General features: G+C 36.9%; 1 protein-coding gene across 7 annotated transcripts in view; it reads right to left on the reverse strand.

The window, feature by feature from the left end:
- Positions 1-17388, reverse strand: part of pico (ras-associated and pleckstrin homology domains-containing protein pico) — a 216533-nt gene that overhangs the window by 52083 nt on the left and 147062 nt on the right. For 4 of the 7 annotated variants that reach the window (XM_073074324.1, XM_073074320.1, XM_073074323.1 and 1 more), the window contains one exon: positions 1146-1241. In XM_073074324.1, the coding sequence (XP_072930425.1) occupies positions 1146-1241 (96 nt within the window). The remainder of the gene's footprint in view (positions 1-1145; positions 1242-17388) is intronic. The other 3 variants (XM_073074322.1, XM_073074326.1, XM_073074327.1) reach the window with 1 other exon arrangement.

The following is a 17388-nucleotide window of genomic DNA, read 5'->3' on the forward strand; positions in this document are numbered from 1 at the left end:
CTGAATCCAAGCTCACTAGATCATTGTAGCTCATTGAGCTTTTGATAGAAGTTTTCAATTCGAAAATAAAATTGGCTGTCATTGAACATAATGTTAAAAAACTAATGAACTCGTTCAAGTTACATTTTCACTAAAAATGCACTTTACAGGCATTATACGTTACGTAAGTATTTTTCCTGTAAGTAAGTAACGAAACAATTAAATAAAGTATCGGTGCCAAGAACAGAGAATTATTGACACAATATTTATTATACACAAATACTTACTTAACAACCTTTCGAAAACGAAATTGTCGTGTTTTTATTACATTTTAACAGCTTTATAATTTTATACAAATACACAAACCACCTTTCAAATGGCAATAAAGTTCCCGCCAAACAGTAAAGCGGCCATCTTGGCTGTCAAATCTGTACAGATTAAATAAATCACGCTATCTGGAAGCATTACGGTACAGCTGTCATGTGCGGGCGCACCTGCCGCCGGCTGCGACCCACACGTGTTCAATCCATTTGTGTTTGTTTAATTATTCAGCATTATTTTTTATCTGTGCTCCTATTTTTGGCTGTATCCCGGTTTCGCCTTTCATCCCTTTCTTAGATGATTAATAAATCAAAATTTTAGTAAATCACAAAACTTAAATTATTTTTCTATACATATTTCGTTATTATTTATTATCATATACCTAAACAAACGTTCTTTCTTTATTTAAAGTTAAATTTTAAAATATCATACTCAATGTAAATCCATTATCTAATAATACTGAGACATAAAATATTTTTATGATCTTCACTTACCGATGGATTTTTTTACATAATTTTTATACATAACATTTTATATAAAAATACATAGTAGATACAACGATTTACATACTAATATTACTAAAATTGACAATAATGATCAATAAATGCCTGAAAAAGGTTTTAGCCCAGTATGATCCATATATTAATAGCTACGGTTAGTTAAGTTTGCCCAAGCGTGGAGTAAGATCCTTTGCCCAGATCCCAAGCGTTAGGTGTTGTCAGGTTGGCAAGAAGTGGTGATGGTCATTTCATAAACCCATGAGAGGTCTTTGTCCAAATCAGTAAACTTACCCAGATTGAGTTAGTACATTTGACACATGTTAGGAGGTTAGTTGCCGACTGTACCTGTAAAATTACCTCAGTGAGTTCCTTCAGGCCTCCGAGAGACTCGTCCAACTTGGAGTGTTCGGACTCGTCCGAAGAATCGTCCCTCCGGTCCATCTGGAACAAGATAATGAAACTTAGATATATCACACCAAACAATTGGCAATTATTGTTTAAAATTTTGAGTATTTGTTATTATAGCAACCATTGAAGTAAAAGCATTCTAAAAATTTGAATTGTCTATTCATTACAGTTTAATAGATAACGCGAAAATTTTCAAAAAATGGCTGTTTGTTGTATGGCGACTCCGATTTATTTTATACTCGTTTTACATACTCTGTAAAAAATTTAAGTATCTATCTATTACGTTTCAGGAGATAGAGCCCTGAGACAGACGGACGGATAGCGGAGGCTTAGTAATAGAGTTCCGTTTTTACCCTTTGGGTACAGAACCCTAGAAAATAGAAATAGAGCCTCTCTCTCTCTCTCTTTTTGTCATACTGAAATTAGTTTTGTAATAACTATTCTGACTTGAAGGATATAGTTAGAAATTGAAACTAATATCAGGGGTCCCTACTTAGCGCCTAGGACTCGGAAAATTTTTGGTATACATATTAGGTAGGACTCTTAGAGGCCTATTTGGAGGTACTATGGGCGACAGTGCCCGACCACCGTCACGTGGGTTGCATGCTTGCTTGCTATTTCTGTCGTTTACATGAAAATAATATGAATGTCGTTTGGTTATTTTACATTCATCGGTTTCATTAAAGTCAGTAAAAAGAAACAAAAGAAAAGTTTGTAGAACAATGTAAAGCTATATGAAGTTAAGACTATCAATATAACATTAATAATATTAATAAGTGTAATTGGTGCATAACCATTCTTCTTTACATTAAACAATAAATAAATAAATAAGATTTTCTTAAACTTAACGGTAAAATTACACGAAACTAATAATCTTTTATTCTTAAAACGCGTAGAATCTGCAGCTTACAAAACAATTGTCAAAGCAAATATATAATCTGTGCAATATAATTGTAATGGCCGCCGAGACCGTTCAGAAAAAGAATAATAATGACCACGTGCCCAAATTACCACCTTTTGCGGTGCTCCGTGAAAAGATATTGCAATTCGAAAAAGCCATAATTTCGATTTCTCTAAGATTCAATATGCAGTGGAATATTACGTGGTGTTTAAAGAAAACTTTATCACGGGATTATCCGTTTTAATACTCTCAGCTTATGTGCTTAAATCGCTTGAGGCGGGATTACGGCTACCTGCCTTTCAATACGGCTAACAATCCGCCCTCATAACAAAATGGTGTTATAATAAAAGTAATTTTATATGTATTGTATGGGTTGTTATTATTGGAACGCAACTGTTCATTCAACGCTTCATTGTCACGTGCACGAATGTTTAAACGCGAAACATTTTCATTTCAATACTAAGTACAGGCACTTACTACTTAAACCGCAAAGTTGTGAATTGTAGTGATTAGTGAAAAAGTAATGTATTCTGCGTAATTTTAAAGCAATTTTCATTATTCATAATGGAAATAAGTGAATGGATCCTGTATTTGAGTATAAAACACGTTGGGAACAAAATGTCAGTCGTAGATTTCCACGACGCGCCATCGCAACGTGCCACGATACGACACCGTATTGTCTGGTGTATGTGTTTTGTTTTATTTTGTTATCTTTTTAGTCCGAGATAATAAATAAATATTGGAAGACGCGAAAAATTTTTGTGTCCTATGGGAACGATATCGGGTTGGGATTATAACCCGTTAAACATTCTCCATCGAAGTGGAAAACTCCTGGATCTTCCGAGATCCTCTGAGTGCGGTACCCTGGTCTGACGTTGCCCTGCATCCCTGCACTTGCCCTTCAGTTTTGCGGGAGCTCCCTTTTAGTCGCATATTACTACAGGCAGGGGATACCGTAGCTCTATTCTAGTCCCAAGACTTGCGTCTATTATTGGCGCATTAGATGTATAGGATTCCGTAGCGACCCGAAAGCAATTACACTAATAATTATGATAATATTTGTCAATTTGGGATTCTAAATCATGTTTGTCGACGTATGCATAATTTGGTTAGTCATTATTAATTAAATTCATGCAATTCCGACAGATTGCAGCTGCAGTGTTTGGTTTGCTGGAGCGGTTAAACTCAATTCTACATGTACGAGATGTTCCGTATTAATCATAAATCGGAAATAGGCAAGCGGACTCCGGATATAAGTGGTCTATGCCGGCCGGATGTCTATAACCGCCCCTTAATACTCCAGTGGTTTTAACTAATGTCTATCACAAAATTTAATTTGCGACTGTTGTGTATTAATATCTCCGGTTTTATACCCTTTGTAAGAGTATTGCAGCTTTATGTTTGAAATCCATTTTGACAACTATCCTTATTTTCTCTTGCGTTATTTACTCTATGCGTTATAACAGCAATTCTCTATGCGTTATAAGCAGCACGTTGCGTTGCGTCTATTTAATACATGCGTTATAACAGCAATTTAAAACGTTTCTGTCCATATTCTGAAGGATAACTAAATCAAATATAGACATTTAGGGTAAATACATAAAGAGTAACGCGTGCCGCAGTACACAAAAAGTATTCTTTACAATGTGTATTAATGTATATGTTTTAAACATAGATAAGTATAGATATCTCACTGCCTTGTAATTGAAGCAAGCCATTCCATTTTTTTATATTTTTCAAACACGATAGATGACAGTGAGAATTGTCAAAAGGTTACATTCTTTTTAGGAGTGATTAATCTTTACTAATCTATCTCAGATCGCGGTGTTAGGGCTTGTCTACTAGTATCTGTGATACAAAATATCTTCATAGATAAATTAAGAGTGTAACTCCAGTAGTTAAAAATATTCAATTAATTAGTCTCATTAATTTTTGCGTACAAAAGAACAAAATTTCCTAATTTATAGTAGTTCAAATTATCAAATAAAAACCTTTGGTCGTCAAACACTGGATAGATTGATTATTAAAAATGGATTGTCAAATTTCGTTCTTTGGCCGGCAAATTATTCATACTGATTTTAATTTTAACAAAGTCTAAACGTAAGTCTAAGCGAAATGATTACAATAATAATGAGCAAACTGAGCAACAACAGTTATCATAAAATAACTGACTATACAGTATACATATACACATATTTCCCTTCGGAGGGCTGGTGACTCACGCACTCAACCCTCCACGCAATAGGAACGGTTTACAGTTCGTTACATGCCCTTATGTTATCCCTTTCACACCCTTAGCAACGACAAAGATGGACACTGGACCAACTTGGACGAGAGATTAATTACAATAGATTATTCAAGGACTTTCCAATTTAATGCCCGATTAGAAACTAAAGTGACATCTTAAATGTATTTTTTAATTAAATCTGTTGGTTACTCGTATATCAGCTGTTGCTAATATACGTGTAAGAATAAATAAGAGTATTCTAGAAATAATTGTCGAAGTGCGACTCGAACTCGCAGACGGAGAGTTCCGTACTAGTAAATTTTCATTTATTTTTTATTCTCACTATTAGTTATCATAGCAGGCATAGAAGTAAATGCATTGCAAAAATTCTACTCTACTTATGAAGGTTCTATAGATACAGCGAAAAACGCCAATAAAAAGAGATTTCTCGTGTGGCTTCGTATATTTTTAAGATTTTATGATTTTTAGTAGGTATCTGTTATTATATATAGTTGTATATACGTATATACGTTTTCATCGTCATCCAAAAAATCTCAAGTGTCTTTCTGTTTTGATTCAATAGATAGAGCCCATGGACAGACAGACAGACAGCGAAGACTTAGTAATAGGGCACCGTTTTTATTATTTCAGTACGGAACCCACAAGGTGTAAGTGAAGTTTGAAGTCCATTCTTTATTGGCGCCGCTTAACGTTATCGACCACGTCATTTTAATTACGACGCCGCGTTGTGGCAACGCAGGCAAAGGCAGGCGTTATTCATCAAAACGCCACGCAACCAGCCGTGATGAGATCTGTCTAATAGTCTAACTCAGTGGTCCTCAAACTTTGCATCGATTCATTGACCCGACACGATTTGTATAGTAAGCTAGCATGCGGCATGAATCCTTATAAATCGCTCTCATGTGAGAGTACGGACAGACATAGATTTTAGAAAGAACAAAGATTAACGTTTGGTATTTTAAAGGGATTTGAGTAATACCTACTTATAAGTTAATAATAATAATTAATAATATAACACATCAAAGTGACAAGGTTAAGCTAAAGGTATACTTATATATTTCAGAACCAGAAACATAGCTTATTAGATTAATTTTCAAAGTGTGTAAGTAATAAATTTAATAGCACATTTGGCCAATTAGGGAATGATTTGTTTTAAGTCCTGTCAACATTCTGGGATTAATGTGAAATAATTCCTGTGCAAAATCTCATCTTTAAGTCCGTCAGCGCAACCTGGAAGAGGTAAAGAGTTTTAGAATGTATATTTTTTTCCTGTGTCATTTAATTGTGGTGGTCACTCAACTTATATTTAAATCTCAGATATAAAGGTTGAGAGCCGCTGTGTTGACGGCCTAACTCAACTAGCAGAGTATGCCGCCGCCCCTATGTGTGTAAAATAAAAGATTACTACACGGTAAATACACGTACCTACAGCTTTTACCGTTTTGAACCTTTGGGTCCAAGGGTCTTTGCTCGTCATAACATTTACCCACTTTGTATGTGAATAGAACCACAATGTACGTAGAGTCCTGATCTGATCCCTGACATCGTGATAGTGTCCTACGTGCAAAAGTTACTGTCACCGGGTTCGTTTCCCGGTCAGGTAAACATTTTATTTTCAATTCAAATTTGTTTGTGTCTGGTTGATTCTTGTGTCTCCTATGCATGTTTCGCTCTGTTTAGGGTATTTTGTTACACATAAAAACGAATACAAAACATGAAGAAATATTAAACCTAAATTAATTATTTAAGTGCATGTCTGGCCGGTAACCGAACCCGGAACCTCTAGAATGACTGTTACCGTACGGCAAGTTTATTGATACGAGTTGAAACTTGACTACCCTTTGAAAGGTGAAATTTTCTAATGTAGTTTAATGGTATACGATAAAGAGTTATATCTAATCTTAATTTAATACTAGATTCGTGTTAACACGACCATAAACCATGGTGGAGGAAGGAACGAAAGTGACCGTGACGTTGCGTAAATATTGCACTGGCCAGGGTTCATTCACACTCACTGGTTCACTCGGCATCCGATAGTTTTTCTATTACAAAACCAGCAGACGAGCATGCTGTCCATCTAATGGTAAGAGACCCCCGTCACCCATTAAAGATTTTTATTAATTTCTGTTATACAACCTAGCTATTGGCTTCAAAACAACCGAAATCGTCCTGGCCCTATAAATCGTCGTATGCTGTACAAAAAAATGAATTTAGTAATTTATATTTTTATTGGATAACACACTATTTTGCCGGATCATTAAACAGTTAGTGGGTACCGACCCTAACACTTCACAATGCCGTAAACAGCAATCCTTATCTCCTGTTCGTGTCCGCGATTCATTGTTTAGCTTATTATGAGTCAGCTGTTGCGAAATCAGCTTACTTTAGAACGACAAATACAGATAAAATAAAAAAATAGTGGGCCGGTCAAACGTCCTGCCAGAAAAAATATAGAACAATCTATTAGCCCAAAAGCTGTATATTTTCCAGTAAAACTTAGAAATATGCAACCAACTTTATAATAGTTATGTAAGTTTATAAATAATTGGTCAACTGCCAGTAAAGTTCGCACACGAAAGGTTCTGCACCACCAATTATTTATTTACTTAGTTTTATTAATAGTATTAGTAACCATGGCAGCCATAGAAGATGCATTGCGAAAGTTTAAACTGTCTACATATTATGGTCCAATGGATAAAGAGAACGCCGAAAATAGTGGTTTACTTGTATGAGAACGAATAGTCGATAAAATGGTCGTGAGGACTAAACAGTATCTGAAATATCTATATCGGCAATTTTTCGGGAAATAAAGGTCTTCCTATCTTATAACTTCGTTGATTTATAGACGCTATTTAAAAAAAAATGTTACCTACTTTTTCATAACATTTTTTGTATAACATTGAAGTAAAAAAAACATGTATTCTACCTGATGATTAGTGGCTACTGCCGTGTAACCGACTGTAACCAACCCCAGATTAGATAACAGTCCTATATGAGGTATGGTAACGCCTTGGATAAGTAGGGGTTTTTTATAGTATAGGAGTAGCAGACGAGCATGCAGCCCACCTGATGGTAAGTGGCTACTGCCGCCCATGGACATCTGTAATCAACCCCAGATAGGATTAGATATTCCTACCTGACGTCGGCCACAGATGCGCCGCTACCCCTGAGGACTAAGCTGGAACGCCTCGGAAAAGTATGAGGTAAGGGACCTCACCCTTCAAAACGAAACACAGTAGCGCTTACACTGCTGTTATGACGCACAAATAGGTGACGGTGGTGCCGCCGGAGCCGAACCACAAAGGGTTCTACCACCTTTCAAAGGCACATCTTATCTCACATTATTCAAACCAGAACACAGCAGCCCTGAACACTGTTATTTCTCTAATAACAGTGTTCAGCGCTGAGGTGTGGCGAGGCACCACTCAGAAGTGGAAGCACTAAGTGTTTTTCAAAATAATCATTCGCGTTCAAGCGTTTTTTTAGGGACACCGGGACATTGTAGCCAAAACCGGGACAGTCCCGTTCAAATAGAAAATATGGTCACGTTAATACTGCAACAAGTAATAATGTCAAATTGAAAAGGTATTCACTTTGATAAAGGTTTGCGTGATGGAGCCCTTCGTATCTTGCCCTTTCCACTTGATTGTGAACTTTAAAATAATAATAGATCTATACATTATACGGGGTCAAGGTATAACCTGCCACTGATTTAAAGATGAAGTGTGATACAGTAATGATTATTGTCATTTACTTATTTATTATTTATTTAAAGGTGGTAGAACCCTTCGTGATTCAACTTTAATGGCACCACAGCCACACACATTTCTACCTAATTACAGCAATGTGAAACGCTGCTGTGTTCTCCACACCACACCCTTCAAACCAGAACACAGCAGCACTTAACGCTGCTGTTGTTAGGCAGAAATTGGTGTGGCGGTGGTACCGCCGGAGCCGAACCACTAAGGGTTCTACCACCTTTCAAAGGCACATCTTATCTCACATTATTCAAACTAGAACACAGCAGCGCTGAACACTGTTATTTCTCTAATAACAGTGTTCAGCGCTGAGGTGTGGTGAGGCACCACTCAGAAGTGGAAGCACTAAGTGTTTTTCAAAACAATCATTCGCGTTCAAGCATTTTTTAGGGACACCGGGACATTGTAGCCAAAACCGGGACAGTCCCGTTCAAATAGAAAATATGGTCATGTTAATACTCCAACGAGTAATAATGTTAAATTGAAAAGGTATCCAATTTGATAAAGGTTCGCGTGATGGAGCCCTTCGTATCTTGCCCTTTCCACTTGATTGTGAACTTTAAAATAATAATAGATCTATACATTATACGGGGTCATGGTATAACCTGCCACTGATTTAAAGATGAAGTGTGATACAGTAATGATTATTGTCATTTACTTATTTATTATTTGTTTAAAGGTGGTAGAACCCTTCGTGATTCAACTTTAACGGCACCACAGCCACACACATTTCTGCCTAATTACAGCAATGTTAAACGCTGCTGTGTTCTCCACACCACACCCTTCAAACCAGAACACAGCAGCACTTAACACTGCTGTTGTTAGGCAGAAATTGGTGTGGCGGTGGTACCGCCGGAGTCGAACCACAAAGAGTTCTACCACCTTCAAACTACTACTATTACTATGACCAGTCGTTGCAAATTGAAACAGTCGAAACACTCATGTATAGTCACTCGCTACAGCGACTAACTTCATTCTGTGCTACAGGGCTCAATCTTATACAAATACTAATAAGCTAAGATTAAAAACTACTTCGCAACAATCCGCTACAAATATGTATGATGGTGTATATTTTAAACCATGCAGTATGTACCACCCTCCCTCCCTCAAAGGATGCATGCAGATGCAAAAATTAAAAATATACACCACCATACATACCACCACCAACACGTGTTTCGCTCCAAAACGGAGCATCATCAGGGTAAGTTGACTCTACGACGGTTAATCGTTAAGTCCAAATGCTATTAATCTTAACTTAATAGTATGGATTTCCGCAAAGTAACGCCTGATACAATTAATTATACAAATACCTTTGTATAATATAATATGGCAGGCAACATCACTTGATAGTAAGTGGTCTGCCACCCATGGACATCATAAGCATACTTAGATAAGATTAGAGTTCGCCCACAAATAAGAGAACTAAGCTGGAACGTCTGAAATCAGACAAAGTATGTATTTCTCCCTTATCACTTACATTTTGTCGTCTTTGTTACTCGTCCGCTGTGTTACCGCTTTACTAGTGGGAAATCATGAAAGTGCAGTAGAAAGAACCGATCAAATCGTTTGTCAAAGGAATCTTGAAATGCTGTCGGATAATTTACTTTGAAGTATTACGGTTTGTAGTGATATATTTCTTTAAAATGTTCTGTAATATTATTTCAGGCTTTAGGAAGACGTGGTGGAGGTGTCACGAGTTCAGCCGTGAAGGAATATACCGTCAATAATTGTTTGCGATTCTTCTTTCTTCTTTATTTATATCAGGTCAATATATAGTCTGCGGCGTGGTGAGTCCCTAAGAGAACTGTTTCCCACTATTAATATATTGACGGTGCATAGTCAATACATTTATGAAAATATTATGTATGTAAGAAAACACACTGATATGTTTGAAAGAAATAGTAACCACCATAACTTTAATACCAGAAATAGAAATAAATTAGTAATTCCTAAACGTAGATTATGTAAGGTGGCTAGATCTTTCGTGGGCAACTGTATTCGCTACTACAATAAAATACCCGACCACATTTTGAATCTCACAGAAAAAAAGTTTAAACATGTCGTTAAACTAACGCTATGTAAAAAAGCGTACTATAAAGTAAGTGATTATTTGACTGACAAAACGGTGTGGTCTGAATTAGCTCCAGCTCCACATGTACCATTACGTTAAGTTAATATTGTCAAAAACATTTTTTTTTAAAAGATGTGTGTTATGGAGTTTCTTTCGCCGCTTCTTCTCCATAACGAAACACCTTGTGAAGTGGTGGTAGTTGCTTTGACATTCAAAAAGTGATCTGTAAAGAACCTATTTTGAATAAAAAATTTTGATTTGATTTGATTTATATGTCTTTGATAAGTAAAGATACTTCACCGCCTTGAAATTGAATGAAGCCACATGGAAGACTAAAAGACTGATCAGTCAGATATTTTTATTGAATTATTTACAAATCAAAATCAGTTTTAGAGAAAATCTACGAATAACTAATACTGCGTAATTTACATAATAAATAAGTATTTCAAATACGTTAGGGACATTTTAGCACGGAGACGTAGCAAAACTTTTTTACGCAACTATTTGAAGGATTGAAGGTGGTAGAACCCTTTGTGGTTCGACTCCGGCGGCACCACCGCCACACCTATTTCTACCTAATAACAGCAGTGTTAGTCGCTGCTGTGTTCCGGTTTGAAGGGTGTGGTAAGGGAGACAGACTTTTCCGAGGCGTTCCAGCTTAGTCCTCAGGGGTAGCGGCGCATCTGTGGCCGACCTTAGGTGGGAATATGTAATCCTATCTGGGGTTGATTACAGATGTCCATGGGCGGCAGTAGCCACTTACCATCAGGTGGACTGTATGCTCGTCTGCTACTCCTATATTATAAAAAAAAAACAATTGTCAAAACTGGTTACATTTCCTTGTTAGGAGTGAGCAATCTTTACTAACCTATGTTATATATACACGAATTATTTACACTGAACGTGTCTACAAGGGCTGTGCTACCCAAAAACATATTTTTTACTGAAATTGATAGGTACGGTCCACGATACATATACTAATTACGTGAATACACAGACGAACATATTATTTTGACTGTCACGTTTAATGTAATAACCGCGTCATAGCCAATTTAATTCAATTGATCGTAGAGTAGACTTCAAATATCTTTATGTATTTAAATAAATAATTAGTTGGAGACTGCAGCCACAGTCGATGTAAATACTAAAGGGCAGTTTGCGCCCGGCGCTTTATTTGTCGCAGAGCTTATTGAAGACACTCATTAAAGCCGTTTCATACTGCGCGCGACTTAACTAATTATCGCGACGTCAACAGTATTGAAAGACATTATTCTTATTTTATTTTTAATCTTAGCGTCGTTGCTTTAATGAGTCTCGTGGCGTAGTGTAATGAGTACTTACGTTTAACGTGATTCGAAAACGAAATTTCCATTGAAAGTCAATTTGCTATGACGTCAGATAAATAATATTATGACAATATTAAAAAGATATTAGCAAAAATGTCAATATATAAAAAAGAAATATAACTCCATACAGAATGTTAAGGGTAATACAATATTCTTAAATGTATGTATCTTAAATGTAACGCATATATGTATATAATTAATGTATAAACCACTGCTAGAGTTTAATTATCATCTCACTTATTTCTATCAACAAATGAAAGAGAAATGTTTATAAATTATGGTCTACTAGACGTTTTAGAACACGAAAAAGCAGACAAATAATTAGTTCTTTTCTACAAATGGTACTAAAAAAGCAACACTTTACTCTCAGGAAAAAAATCTAAGATTTGTTAAAAGTGTCCTACAGCCTGGCTTTCACGTGATTAAATGTGTGTACTGTAGACGATGTGTACTCGATGTGTACAGGGTACGAGACATGGAGCTCACACCACCGATGTAATTACTAAAGTGTAGCCGTTTGTTTTAATAAAGTGCTTTAAATCCGACGTTGAGTTTATCGAAAACACTTATTAATGGCGTTTCATATCACCAGCGTGTTATCTGATTGGTAGGGAAAGTGAACTTAAGTTAATGTTAAATGAAGGATCATTTCACAATAACATGTTAAAGAACATATTTAACCCAATACTAGTATGTGTAAAGCGTATTAAAATATACGAGTATTTATGATTCACATCCTATTTTGAAAATATTACTATGAATGTTTAAATAATTGTACGCAACAAAATGAACGTTTTGATGCAAGTAGAATTCGTATTCATATTATCGAATATGGTGGATGGTATTAATTTTATTAATACAAAGTGCTAACAGTAAGCTTCTTAGGCAATATCGATATTAGTTAATGGTATATATACAACATCTTAATCTGAATATTGCCTAAGAAGCTTACTGTTAGCACTTTGTATTATCAAAATTAATACCATCCGTGACTTGGTGAGCTAGTAATCCTCTATTGCACATAGTAAGCTGATTAATACACCAAATTGATAGATAACTGAACAAAAGCCCTTTGTTAAAACAAGCTTAGCCTATAGCTTCAAATATATAATCATTTAACACTTTCGTGTTAAATTTTAAATTATATGACTTTAACTATTTGGAATAATGATTATATGTTTTTACTATATTGAGTTTGTTCAGTAGAGTGGAATGATATGTTTTCGGAAGACCTACAGGCCTGAATGTTCTTTAAAAAAATCTCAAAAGTCCGGATAGTCTCCCAATCCATTTCAGAAGGTGGTAGAACCCTATGTGGTTCGACTCCGGCGGCACCACCGCCACACCTTTTTCTACCTAATAACAGCAGTGTTAGGCGCTGCTGTTTTCCGGTTTGAAGGGTGTGGTAAGGGAGACAGACTTTTCCGAGGCGTTCCAGCTTAGTTCTAGGGGTAGCGGCGCATATATGGCCGACCTCAGGTGGGAATATCTAATCCTATCTGGGATTGATTACGGATGTCCATGGGCGGCAGTAGCCATTTACCATCAGGTGGACTGTATGCTCGTCTGCTACTCCTATATTATAAAAAAAAAAACTTATAGCCAGTATGATGGTCTATGGCCTAAATTTTATAACTTTGAAGGGAGATCTGTCCCCAGGACTGGCGTTTCAATAACGGTTACAACCCGTCCAATGTTCTGCCTACATAAACAATATCTAGATATTGGAATTTGTCAAATTGTATGTCAATAGCAAAATTAGATACATTACGTATTAAAATAAAGGGTGTTACTATGTTTAATTTTTAACCACGAATTGTACCTTCAAGTGACGTGTTACCCGCGGCGTGCGAACCGCCGCTATTCTGGGTATTTGGTCAAGAGCCGTATAAAAACCGGTTGTCTCCGCAATCATCTGTTATGGTTCAAACGGGCGCCGCTAACTGATTGTTTAACGAGCCGCAGAATGTCGTCAGAATATGAATGTATGTTTGTTTTGCTAAGTGTAATATACCGTGTCTACACAATGCTTGCTTGGCTCCTGAAAATTCAGGCTTCTAGCTTCATATGCAACGAAGTTACAGGAGGTCCAAAATGGGCCGAATTGCTTCGAGAAAAGAATGCTACGGCCGTGCCGCTTTTTTTGGCTTTGGCTCGACTTGGCGGAGGCACTGCCGTGCCTCCAGATTCTACACAGTAATGTGTAGAGATTAGGATCTTTCTTTTGTTTATCTGTTACTACTGTAAAATTGTATATTACTGTTTTCTTCGCAAAAATAATGCTTAAAATAAGTAAGAATATATGATCGTACAGATAAGCAATGATAACTCAGTGGTTCAACGCTAGGCGTTGTGAACAAAATCCACAAAATAAAAAAGTTGTATCTTCAGATTATATTTCTAGCGTGAAGCAGTTCTTATATTTTTGTTGAAAGTTGGGGAAACTGACTGATTTGGCGAACATTTTGTACATAATGGGATGCTAAGTGAGAGACATTTAAACTTAGCCCTAAGGGGTAGCAAGTGAACTGTGGCCAACCTCAGGGAGGACCTCTTATCGATTCCACGGGTAGCGTTTTTTTTACAAAATTGGAACGATGTACGAGCTAACAGTTCACCTGATGGTAAGTGATAATTGTCAGCCATGGTCAAAGATCACCTGTACAAAGGTCATGTACATGTACAAGGTACATGTGTTGCTCCGGCGAACATGATAATTTCAAATATGTATAAGCCAGCCGACATCCACACCCTTCCACCGACACGCAGAAGTATTTCGCGCTAGGAACGGGTGTGACACCTCTCCGGGCGAACCATACTGGCTTTACCTCCAACTAATATGTACTCAGACTAAACATTGTTGACTCAACATAAAATTTATATCGTCCAACTTTAACCGCTTGTTGGAACTCGGCTGACGTCAGTAGCGGACAAAACCACGGAACAAGCTAACTTCGCGCTGCGGACGGGAAAACGGGATACAGTCGCTAAGTCAACAAAGCATGCGCTTATCGCTCAGTGGTGGTGAATCGAATTATTATTGTTTAAAAGTTGAAAACGGCAAAGGTTTTTCCACACTTATAGACATGATGCGTTTCTATTTTGAAGGCATCACTGCTACACAAATTTCTGCCTTATAATAGCTGTGTTAAATGTTTCGCATTGAAGGGTAGATACGTTAAACGTTTCGCAGTAAGGAAGACATACTTTTCCGAGGCGTTCCAACTTGGTGTTCACGGGTAGCGTCGCATCTATGGTCAACCTTATGTATTAACCTTATCTTATTGTGGGGTTGAATACAGTAGATGTCCATGGGCGGCAGTATTTACTTAACACCAGGTGGACTGCCGGTGAATCGCCGATGCTAAATGCAGCTAGTCTGCTAGGGCCATAACAGCAATGATGCGCAACTAGGATTTTGCTTGAAAGGTGTGTAAAGACTGTTTTTTTTTATTATAGTCGAAGCCGTTTACTTTATTTGTAACATGTCAGTCGCAAAGAGAAAAATCTTGGAGTGAAGGCGATTTCGTTATTACAATATTAAATTTGTAATTTTGTACAAACACTTAGTTTCTGCAAAAGTAAAAGGTTGCTCTTAGTATTAAGCTTAGGGCACATAAGTAACATCAAAGTCAAACAGTTTTCTGAGTTTTTGTAGAGACAAGACTTATTGCCTTTCTTACTATTATTTTTTTCACGAAGGTTTTAAGCAATTTTTAACAAGCTTAACAGAACCTAACTTCCAAGCTAGTATATAATATGCTTTATTCTGCCACTCAGAATATTAGGCGTCGATGCAACTCTTTTTACTCCCACAGTTGGGTAAGGGTACCTCCCCATGACAGATGGGGCAAGAGGAGGACAGGAGCGAATGTAGAGTAGAGCGAGCCTAGGGTTTAGTGGTCAACACGAGTCGGATCCCTAGTAATATTTAAGTTGGGACTGATTACAAAAACCGAGATTGGCCACTGGACGTGCCCTCCGAAGCAAGTAAGCGCGTAAGGGAATTAGTCATTAGCGGTCATATAATCAAATAATACGATAGCGGTACGACAACGCAAGCTTTGAGCTAAGACATTGCAATGTTGGCCGAACTATTCGTCAAGGCGTTCGGGCCAATACCCTAATGCGACCCTAGCGTAAGGGAAAGTGTAGCCACAAGATAAATGACTCCAGTCAATTTGAAGCGAACGAGCATCAATAAAGAGATGCGGGCTCGCCGTGCTACATTATTATACTATTTAAAGGCGTCTTGATAACACGTTATTTATTTACTTTATATTCCTTAACCCTACATCAGTTATTAAATAAAAAATAATTAGATATAGTTTAAAAACTAAAAACCACGCTAAAATCGCACAAGGAAAATCGTTAAGCCTGATTCCTGACGATTCTGATGAGGGTAGTGGGATCAAATTATTAAAATCGTGTATTGTCATCAATCTTGATCAAGGGGTCCAAAGTTAAAATCCCAGGCACCTTTGATTTTTGAAAGTTATGTGCGTATTAGAAATTAATAATCACTAACGATGAAGAAAAACATCGTGAGGAAACCTGCATACCTGAGAAATCATAAAAAAAGTTTTCAAAGGTATGTGGAGTCTACCAATACGCACTTGGCCAGCGCGGTGGACTGTGGCCTAATAGTTTTGAAAGGTTATGGTTTGTAAGGTGTGGTATACTTCTGAGTGGTATATTCTGAAGGTGGTAGAACCCTTTGTGGTTCGACTTCGGCGGCACCACCGCCATACCTATTTCTACCTAATAACTGCAGTGTTAGGTGCTGCTGTGTTCCGGTTTGAAGGGTGTGGTAAGGGAGAAAGACTTTTCCGAGGCGTTCCACCTTAGTCCTCAGGGGTAGCTGCGCATCTGTGGCCGACCTCAGGTAGGATATCTAATCCTATCTGGGGTTTATTACAGATGTCCATGGGCGGCAGTAGCCACTTAACATCAGGAGGACTGCATGTTCGTCTGCTACTCTTATATTACAAAAAAAACTTACTTTTCCGAGGCGTTTTAAACTAGGCCAGGGGTAGTAATGCTTTGGTGGCCGATTGTAGGTTATTAAAAAAAATTTTTTTTTATTCAAAATAGGTTCTTTACAGAGCACTATTTGAATGTCAATACAACTACCACCACTTCACAAGGTGTTTCGTTATGGAGATGAAGCGGTAAAAGAAACTCCATAACACACATCTTTTAAAAAATGTTTTTTACAATGTTAAACTTAACCTAATGGTACGAGTACAGTGGTGGTGTGGAGCTGGAACTACTTCAGACCACACCGTTTTTTCAGTTAAATAATCACTTAGTTTATAGTACGCTATTTTACATAGCGTTTGTTTAACGATATGTTTATATTCGTATTCATTTATTTGCTTTTAAATGTGGTACAATCTTGGTAGGAATATTAACATGTTAGCATGTTTGAACTTTTTTTCTGTGAGGTTCAAAATGTGGTCGGGTATATTATTGTAGTAGCGAATACAGTTACCCATGAAAGATCTAGCCACCTTACATAATGATGTATTGATGTATTGATAGATGTATTGACTATGTACCGTCAATATATTAATAGTGGGAGGTAGAACCCTTATCTTACCCGGGGTTTATTACAAATGCCCATGGAAGGCAGTGGCGACTTACCATCCGGTGGACTGCATGCTTGTTTACTTCAATATTTTATAAATAAAAACCTCTATATATGTAGCTAAAAATTAAGTCTTAATATCCTTAACTCCTATATTAATTAACAACTTTTCCTAAATTGCAAATATTTTTTAATACTTTTAACTATATAGCTAATTGTACTAATTCAATTTGCTTCCATGTTGCATTAAAACTATAAGTGCTAAG

The sequence above is a fragment of the Epargyreus clarus genome, unplaced genomic scaffold (assembly GCF_041222505.1).
Source record: "Epargyreus clarus isolate Ecla_fem2 unplaced genomic scaffold, WU_Ecla_fem_2.2 ptg000007l, whole genome shotgun sequence".
In the NCBI taxonomy this organism is placed as follows: Eukaryota; Metazoa; Arthropoda; class Insecta; order Lepidoptera; family Hesperiidae; genus Epargyreus; species Epargyreus clarus.